The 9,681-nt window shown below is 40.1% G+C and overlaps 1 protein-coding gene across 14 annotated transcripts in view; it reads right to left on the bottom strand.

Moving 5' to 3' along the window:
- depdc5 (DEP domain containing 5, GATOR1 subcomplex subunit) overlaps positions 1-8,829 on the bottom strand; it is a 44,024-nt gene extending 35,195 nt beyond the window's left edge. For 2 of the 14 annotated variants that reach the window (XM_044218733.1, XM_044218731.1), the window contains exons 1-22: positions 8,551-8,685; positions 7,863-7,930; positions 7,690-7,777; positions 7,521-7,567; positions 6,621-6,706; positions 6,458-6,541; positions 6,321-6,370; positions 5,906-5,975; positions 4,764-4,842; positions 4,560-4,621; positions 4,411-4,480; positions 4,255-4,327; positions 4,051-4,154; positions 3,887-3,961; positions 2,237-2,371; positions 2,049-2,110; positions 1,899-1,972; positions 1,724-1,793; positions 1,588-1,624; positions 824-944; positions 492-715; positions 175-375 (exon numbers count right to left, since the gene is read on the bottom strand). In XM_044218733.1, the coding sequence (XP_044074668.1) occupies positions 175-375; positions 492-715; positions 824-944; positions 1,588-1,624; positions 1,724-1,793; positions 1,899-1,972; positions 2,049-2,110; positions 2,237-2,371; positions 3,887-3,961; positions 4,051-4,154; positions 4,255-4,327; positions 4,411-4,480; positions 4,560-4,621; positions 4,764-4,842; positions 5,906-5,975; positions 6,321-6,370; positions 6,458-6,541; positions 6,621-6,706; positions 7,521-7,567; positions 7,690-7,777; positions 7,863-7,930; positions 8,551-8,567 (1,897 nt within the window). In that variant the 5' untranslated portion in view covers positions 8,568-8,685. Of the gene's footprint in view, positions 1-104; positions 376-491; positions 716-823; positions 945-1,587; positions 1,625-1,723; positions 1,794-1,898; positions 1,973-2,048; positions 2,111-2,236; positions 2,372-3,886; positions 3,962-4,050; positions 4,155-4,254; positions 4,328-4,410; positions 4,481-4,559; positions 4,622-4,763; positions 4,843-5,905; positions 5,976-6,320; positions 6,371-6,457; positions 6,542-6,620; positions 6,707-7,520; positions 7,568-7,689; positions 7,779-7,862; positions 7,931-8,425 lie in introns of those variants that run through there. The other 12 variants (XM_044218736.1, XM_044218735.1, XM_044218740.1 and 9 more) reach the window with 10 other exon arrangements.
- Between the last annotated feature and the right edge of the window lie 852 nt (positions 8,830-9,681).

Genomic DNA, 9,681 nt, shown 5'->3' on the forward strand with positions numbered 1-9,681 from the left:
TCAATGAGGGTATGCTAAATAACAGAAAAACCTCTCTTTATAATGCAATACAGTTCAACAGCACTACATCATCCAAAATGATCATACACACTACACAGGGTTACCTTAACTAGGTCCAATAAATTGCTGACTGCATCATGGAGTGTGTTTTCACACGACTGTGTGTCCCCTCACCGACAGGGAAGGTGTGCATCCAGCGCCGCCGGTTGGAGGTGAGCTTCATGGGCATCCTGGATGGGGTGAAGGGATTTATGAGTGCTCTCTGAGGGGTGTAACCTCCAGGACGGATGTGCAGGGTGGACTCAGCACTTCCCACTGTGAACCTGCCCGGGGCACTGGAGTCCCGCTGAGAGTCCATCATCTTCTCCAACAACTCTGAACAACAGAATGACAAAACAAGACAACAAGAATGGGATGGAGAAAGGAAAGAGACGGAGCACACTTTATCACATACCTTGCAGGCATTGTCCCTTAAGCTCTGGAGGAGTTACCTCTGGTGCTGGTGTATCCCAGGGAGCTGCTGACTTCATACTGGGCGGGAGGCATGCGGGGTATAAGCAGCATGTTGGACACCGGGCCCAGACTATCATCAGAGGCCAAGCTACGCTGTTCCTCAGGACCTCCAGAACGAACGGGAGGGGATGAGCCTATGCCTGCACTGACATCCACCGAGCCCCAGCTCTTCCTCCCGCTCATCTCTTTGTCTCGACCCATCCTGAAAGACACGCAGTCACTACTGTTCAATGGGGCTGAAGGTCCACAAGTTTCCCTAGAAAGGATAACTGTCTTCCGTATTTAATGGAGTGTAGTTTAGTGTTGTCACCTGAAGTTGGTGCTCCTCTGAATTCGTGAAGGACCAGGTAGTCTGAACACCTGAGCATCATAGGCGTCGTAGTCCACTTGTATAGGCAGGCTGTTTTCAGAGTCCTTTGGAGCACAGAGAGCTGGACGAGGTCATGAAGAGGAGGGTTGGAGTATGAGAAAGATTCATTATCTACATCATGCTTCACGAAATTAACAGGACTAAGAGTCTACAGCCATGCTAGTGGCTACACAGTGGTGCTTTGAGCTAAATGCTTGCTAACCACATCCATGATGCCAACATGATCACAATGATAATGCTAACATGCTGATGCTAAGCAGGTGTAATCTTTACCATGATCACCATCTTAGTTCAGCGACTTTGCATGCTAACATTTGCTAATTAGCACTTAACACAAAATACAGCTGAGGCTGATGTGAATGTCATTAGTTTTTCAGGTATTTGGTCATAAACCAAACAAAGTATTGGACAAATGAAACTGTTAACCCGAAGATGGCGCTAGATGTGAAGTTAAAGGATCGTAGTTATTACAATTCATCCAGGTGACCATGAATGTCATTCAGTCCATGCAGTAGTTGCTGAAATATTTCAGTCAGGACCAAAGTGGTGAAACGACCAACTGACAGACAGACAAACTGACAGACCGACATTGCCATCCCTAGTGCCATGCTGCTAGCATGCCTAAAATTTAATTATCTGAAATTATCTAATTCATGCTTCAAGAAATCAAACAGAGCTCAGAGAGATAAAGGGTCACAACTTACTGTGGTCCTTGCTGTTCTTGAATTTCTCAGCATGAAGCTAGAAAAGGGGTCATTTTAATGAAATGTTAAAATTTACAAAAAATTCCTTTTCAAATGTTTGAAGTCAAACAACAGTGCTGCAAAAATGTGAATGTACCTTGCGGCCAGCCAGTTTGATTCGAGGGGTGAAGGAGCTACAAGAGTTCTGACTTTTGGAGGTGTAGAAGCTGCGGGCGTGGAGGAAAAAGATGCACGCAAGATATAGATCAACCAATACCACCTTTGCATATAATTTGATTGAATCTTTATTCTCATCAGTCATGTTGTCTTGCCTGTGGTTGATCCAGTGAGGAAGGTTATAGTCGTCTCCCACACGAGAGTCTCCAGGTGTCGTTCTGTTGTGCAGCTACAGAGAGAATGACCATCAGTAACCAACAGGTATATGGCCTGATGCAACTACAAAGACGCTCTGAATGTGTTACCTTGAATAATGGTACTGCATGCAATGGCTGCTCCCCCATACACACCAAGTCTACCCCAATACCTAAAGAGGGAAAAGTATGTTACCAACATCATTAACGTCATACAATGAAACTTTAATTCTCTGTTAACAAATAGATTTGTACAATTTGTCTATGTGTTTGAAGTGTGTTTGTATTGTCACACTCACCGTTGTCAATCATTCGCTGTTTGGTGAGAATCATAAGCAGACGGTCGACTTCAAACACGCCCACCCCCGGTGTGATGACCACTGACATCTGGCCAGTGCGGTCAAAGTTACGGTTGATGTAGTGCTTGTCAAACACTGTGGGAGACATGGTGATTGTCAGCTTGACACTCACTTAACTGTAATTGACTTTTGATATCAAAGGACAGGTTCATAATTTCACAAGCAGATATCTTCTAAAGTTGCAGTCTTTTTACTGCAAAATCCCCTTTTTGTTACTATCCCTCCACTGCAGATCAATAAAGAAACACCGGGGAAATAAAAGGAGGGAAGTTTGTTCTAAAAAGATTGTAACTTTGTAAGATACACATTTGATATGTCTAACTCTCTCTCTCTTAACTTCAGTTGAACTTTGGAATACATATTTGCACAGAATAAGGACTGTGGATTTTGTCCCCCATCATTTACATTGAAATCACTTTAGAAAGGGACGTTTAATGGCCAGTATGAACAGGAAGAATGATTACAGCAAGCAAAACCTGTTTCAGTGTACATTATGGGAACCTGACTATTGTTTTAAGACAGACTTGAAAAATTGTGAACCTATCATTTAATGCAAATCATTTATACAGAATGCTGTGTTTGATTTCATTCAACTCTGATTCATCAGTTATCCTGATTCAGTGCTAAATGTGATTTCTAGTCAGTCAGTCTAGTTTTTTCATATATTTTCTTTGTGCGATTGGTCAGGAACGTCTTGGAAACCTGACGCAAGTCTGGGTTTATAAGAATTCAGTAATATCATTCTGTATTCACTCTAATAACTGAATACAGACATACAAGGGTATCTTTCTCTCCTTTCTATTTTAACGTGGAAAACTTTAACCTCGTAACCTGGACACAAAGGGAGGCATTCATTGGCCCATGGAGGCAGTATATTAACAAGTCTAGGGCTCAGCCTTGCAGTGCCTTGATATGAAACTTTCACAGTTATGTATGTACACATCTGGTCATGCTATATAGATTTGCCTACAGGACCCATAATGACCACCATACATTTTGGCTGCCGTTTTTTCTTTTAATATTTAAAACGGTTTCATTAAACTGCTGTTCACAATTGTGTAGCTTTTCTGAGTTCATGACAGACCAGGAAATGTGAGTACCTGAGCACTGAGAAACTTTTGCCTGTTTTTATGTTTTTAAAAAGCATAAATGGCTGAGATAATAACAAATATTCAACCACAGCATGAACACCTAGCTTGGTTCCAGACCTCTTCCAGATGTCTGAATGTCTTCCAGTTTTTTCAGCAATTCAAACAGATGAATTAGATCGAGGAACAGATTCAAATAATGATTATCTGATTATCAGACTGCTGAACACCTACAGTCTGGTCAGAAACATGATTTAAGAAATAGTTACCAAGCCACTTGCTGATACTGCTGGGAATAAAATAACAGTCTCACAAATGGTGACATACAGCCAGTTTTATATAAATGTGCTACTTGTTGAGTTTTTAAAAATTTTAGTTGTGTGCAGGCTCAGTATAGTTGCAAAATGCATACAACAAATCCTACATGTGACAACTGTGATGTTGACTAATCTTTACTTAACCAGGCACCTGAATAAACCTACTCTGGTATTAGACTCCTTACCATTGAAGGAAAGGTTAATGGCCTCCAGGTAGTTTCCTTGAGCAGCAGTTGAGTTGTAACCAACAGGAAAACCATCTAGCATGAAAGTAAATAAACACAAGATTTTGGTTACAAAACCTGATCCAAAGATCCGTTAATCAGCCAAATGCCGACCCATTCACTACCTGCTTCTTTCAGCCGCACCAGGACAGGATACTGAATGAATAGCTTCTTGATAGTGACCAGCAATGATGTCCACTCATCCCGTCTCTCATTCTGAGCCACAACCCTGATCACAAAACAGTTAAGAGCCGTCAAAAAACTGGTCTGTAATTCAGATGCTTGAAGTAAGGTGGATAATAAAAGCTATGTACAGTAACTATAGTCACCTGTAAAAGTCTTCATAAAAACGTCCCTCGTGATCCTGTCTGATGGACCCTCTCAGAATCTCAGGAAATTCATCTGCGGAAAAAACTGAATTAATGATGAATGCACTCATATGCATCATAACTCACTAACTGTGATGATGAAGGACACAGACTCACCAATAGTTTTGGCATTGTAGAATGTACGTGAGAAAAGTACAACTGTCACCTCATGACTGCAGTTCTTCTCCTGTTTTAACATTCAACAATAAAACACTGTTTTTGTTTACAGCAGTTACAACAGAGGCAGGCAAAAAGAAATCACAAACCTTCCACTTGGCGAAAAGGTCCGACAGGAAACCATTTACAGCCTTCTCAAAGTAGAGATCACCTGAGAGCAAAACATTCAAGTAAGATCTTCTCCTCCAGAGGCACATGTCAAGATGAGAACCTTTATGTCATTGAAAAACAAACCTCAACAAATAATACCAGCTTATAAAGTGTGAGTAACGAATCAAAGAAGTCCAACTAACCATAGATGTCAAAGTCCCACATCTCACAACTCATCTGGATAAAGATGTACACCATTGCAGATGTGGATCTGAACACCACCTGTGTCACAAGGTCACAAGACATTTAAGAGAAATGAAAGACTCTAGCATAAATACACATTATAGTGACTATTTAACAGCAAGATTTAAAAACCAAAGGGAGTCAGGCCCACATGCTTGCTGTATCAGTTCACATATGATCCTCTGATATCGGTAACCTTTTTAAAAAGTCTTTTTTGACAAGATGATGAGAGAGAGAGAGAATGAGGGACAATGGTCCCAGGCCAGACTCAAAACGGGGATGCTGTGGCTCCTGGACAGCACCTTCAGCCCCCGGGCCACCAGGGTGCTCCAGCCCTCTCGACTTTAAGAACACATTTTAACACAATAAGTGCAAGGAAGAGGACCTGTACCTGTACAAAAAGGAAATATGCAGATCAAACATACCTCATTTCCCAAAGACCACCCCACCACTACCACCCAAACTCATAGGATGTGTTGAATGCACCATAAGTTGTGGTGCACTACACTATATAGACAAAAAAGATAAATACTGCATGTCCAGATTAAAAAGGTACCATTGATATATGTCTAAAATACCTTGTTTTATTTCTTACAATGGTTTAAATGTCAAACCCTAACCTGTCCATTTGATGTAACTAATGTTCCTCCTAAAAGCTACATAATTTGAATACTCCTCGCATCATCCTCCCCTTCCAAGCGTGTAGGAGAAACTATGGTGGCCGTGAAACACAACGATTCTTATTTTCAGGTGATTATACACTGATGAAAACATACTTATGAATATTATATTCCATTTCTGCCAATAGATCCTCCTAAATCTTACACACTGCTCCTTTAATGACATTTAAAAAGCAATGTGTGACAGAGTTTCCCCGTCATGACACAGGTACGGTGAGTGAAAACTTGCTAAACTGAGAGTTTCAATGTGGCATTCTAGCATCCCAGACTACTTAATAATTGATAATACAATTCTGTGGTAAACTGACTAAGACACTAACATACTATTTCAATTGTGATTCGATTGTGAATACTTCAGTTACATGTATTGGGTATCCGTGTTGTCAGCGGATATCAGCATATGCTTTCAAAACTGCTCTTACCCTGGTGTCTTCACTGATGTACCCACAGGTCACTTTCTCTCCCTTCACCCAGAGTTCACTGGCCTGGGCTCTGGAGAATGAAAATCATCATAAGTATGCATAAAAATTCTACAGCCTACAGTCTTCATCACCATTGTACATAAAGACAATAAGGCAAGGGACAGCTAAGATTAAAAAAAATTGACTCATCGAGCCTCCATCTTTGTAAATGTCCACTTTTTTTTTTAACCTTAGGAAAGTTCCAGCACCATAACTGGCCCCTTTGCCTTTTTTCTTAACCTTTACACATACTGTATGTTGGCTGCATTAAGTGCTTCTCAATCAGTGTACGTACATGTTGATGTATTCCACATTCAAGTCACTCTAAATGCATTTATGCTAATGGAGTGTAGAGAATGAAATGTATGCTTAGTACCTGATTCCTGCAAACTCCACTTTCTGTGTCACATAAGCACAGGTGCTCACCTGGAATAAAGATTGTAACAAGTAAATCCTCACGTTAATGTGCTATTACACATTACACCCAGACACATAAACTTTCACGTGCCCCACCAGACTCTTCTTCAGTCTCCACATGTCTCCTCTGCCGATGTACTGGTCCTTGAACGTCAGCTCCACCAGGTCCAGCGTTACATCCTGCAAGGAAATAAAAACTATGCGAGATTCTGTTCGGCTGACAAATGGTGGAGACGCAGTGGGGCCATAGTGAACATACCTTTGGGTCCACAATGTTAACAATGACATCCTGGTAAGCACGTAGTTTGAAGGCTTGTGCTACAGTCTGGTCCACACTGATTGTCTCTAGACAAGAACAAAATATCCAGCACAGGTAGCTAACAGGCAAGGAAACTTTCATAAACCATTGCATTTTCTAGTGTATGGACTGAATATAATAATGTATATTTGTTCATGTATTCTGTATATTGTATGAGGTGGACAAATAACAGATACACCCTATAATTGAATGTAATCAAATACAGTAACACCACCAACTACAGCCTTATAAATGACCATAGAGCTGAATCTAGACCTCAGTCACAGTGCCAAGATACACTGAGCATTGTAAGCATCACAAAGGCAGGATGTGTTGCAAGGCTGCTGTATTGGATTGCATTAGATTGTGAGGTATTCCTGTTATTTTGTCCACCACAATCTCTGGGGCTGCAACTGATGATAATTTTCATTATTAATTAATCTGTCAATTATTTTCTCAATTCATCAATTCATTTTTGGTCAATAAAATGACATAAGATTATGAAAAATGCCCGTCACAGTTGGTGAGGTCTTCAGATTGCTTGTTTTGTCCGACCAATACTTCAAAACCCAAAGATATTCAGTTTAATATCACAAAAGACAAAGAAAAGCCGCAAATCCTCACATTTAAAAAGCAAGCTTTAGGCCTGAAAAAGGACTTCAACAATTAATCTATCAAAAAGTTAGCGCTTAACTTTCTGCAGCTCGAATAATTGATTAATCGACTAATCCTTTCAGCTCTATACTCTACTATTTTATCCTGTTGTCTACTGTTGCAGCAACAACCAACGTTTTGTTGGCGCATTGAGATCAATATAGCAAACATGCGGCTACATACAGTGTTAGATCATAATTCATTTACCTTTCTGAAGGTCCTCTTTTAGGCTCTTCACTTGCAGCAGGAGAGGGCTGGGGGTTTCAAAAGAGACAATGCCAGATTATAGACTCAGTGGTGGAACAATATGGAAATGGAAATCAGTGAGACAGCGTAAAAACACCCAGCACAGTAATCCTCCATTATGCAAACTGACCTGTATTCATCTGTTGGGTGTGCAATCTCGATTATATCCCTTAGACTGACTTGAGGGAAAACTTTTGGGTTGACAACCAACTCATCATCTGCTCAAAAGAAAAGTTCATTTGAAAAACAATTTCACAGAAAAAAAATCTTTCAAAGAGAAACATTAATTTAGTTCTTGCTTACCACTTCCACCAAAACCTTTCTTGTGCAGCACAAGCTTATATGACTTATTGGTCTTCATAATGAACCAGCTGGGGAACAAAATCATTAGTTAATTTGTGACTTCTCAAAGTTGCACACAAACTAACATACACGCCTTGGTACGTATTTGTACTATTTTATTGTCCTGTCATTCCTAAACTCAATTACCATAATATAGCATTGTAATTCTGTGATATACTTGATTCATTTAATTGTATTTTCTTAGTGTCTTCTTACAGTGATGTGGGTAACGTTACAAGTCTATGTAGAAAGTGGTGAGCTAGGAAAACTAATCCGAAAGTCCTTTTGACTGAAATAAAAGTTGTTGAAACTGATATACTAAAGTTTCCCGTTGACCCATGACGAGCTGCCAGTCAGGCTTTTTGAAAGGAGTAACGTTACCGTAAGTAACACAGACCCACAATAAATTCAAGGCCTATATATTTATTTTGATAACTAATTTGATAATAATTAAAGTATTCAATAAAACATTAAGGTAGCTCGGTTAGAACGAGTGAACACATATTAAGTAAAAATAGCAGTACCTGAGCAGTCTCTCCTCAACAGCTCAAACTCGTAGCAGCTCAAACTGCCCTGGGATGTTGACATATGCTAGCCTAGCATGTGGCTAATTTGAGATAACTTACAGCTAGTGAACTAAGTTAACTACCTGAAATGAAAATACATCCATATAGTTGAAATATGTTTGAACCACCGTTTTAAGGGTGGAAATAGAAAGCAGTTTGCTAGCTAACTAGCTAGCCAGCTCACACTGGTCGTACTTCCGCCAAAACATGGAAACGTGTGATGTGATTGGTTCGCAGCCGTTCAGAGAGTATCTTAGCGAAGCAAGAGGGCTCACTCCGCTAATCTTCTTCTTTGAGGTTTTACGGCATCCACGATGTTGCATTACTGCCACCTTCAGGTTTTATTTTCCCTTAGTGTCCATTAATTTTAAAGCCGTAACCATTTCCTCCCTGGAACACTATCTCCACATTCTATTAGACTTTTAACGGTGTCCTCTTCCCGCTCTATTTTTCGTAATTGTGTCATCATTTCTTGTCTTGTTTAAAGTGTGTAATTTTCCTGCACGATATGAGGACAGGCTCGACTGTCTCCGCCTCAAGGCGTAGTTCGCAAAGACCTGTTGGACGTTTTCCTATGATGGAAAGTGTACTGTCAAGTCTGCTGTGCCCAATTCTCAGCCTGCTTATTATTACTTGCTCTTTCCGTTTTGTTCCCCTACTTTTCATCACATCTACTCTGTTTTGGATTGAGTGCAAATGTCTGCCTTTTATTGCATCATCCCAATGCTGTTGCCACTGTTGATTTACCTTTCTCCACACTATGCCTTTCCCTTCTGATTTTAATAATTTAATATTGATTTCAACATTTCCTTTTTTGACTGCTTCTTTTGCCAGTTTGTCTGCGCTCTCGTTTCCCAGGACACCTGAATGTGCCGGGACCCACATGAAAGTGATGTTTTTCTTTCTCTTGTATACCTACAAATTCCCCAAAATGACATACAGTACATGTTACACAATTTCATATTCACACAAAGTACATATTCGTATACTTTAAACAAATCCTGTTCATATTCCAGTTGAAAGCAAGGACATAAAACTATGATGTGATGCAGTTTCATTCATCTTTGTTTAGAGAAGCCAAGCCTTTGTACACATTCAGTGTTTTTCAGTGGATAAGAAAGTCCTAATCATTAAGGGATACATCAGGTATTTTGATTATTTTGAGTCTTGCATAGCCATATCTCATAATCCCGAATATTATTTTGACAGAAAGG

Source organism: Siniperca chuatsi, linkage group LG13 (genome assembly GCF_020085105.1).
Source record: "Siniperca chuatsi isolate FFG_IHB_CAS linkage group LG13, ASM2008510v1, whole genome shotgun sequence".
In the NCBI taxonomy this organism is placed as follows: Eukaryota; Metazoa; Chordata; class Actinopteri; order Centrarchiformes; family Sinipercidae; genus Siniperca; species Siniperca chuatsi.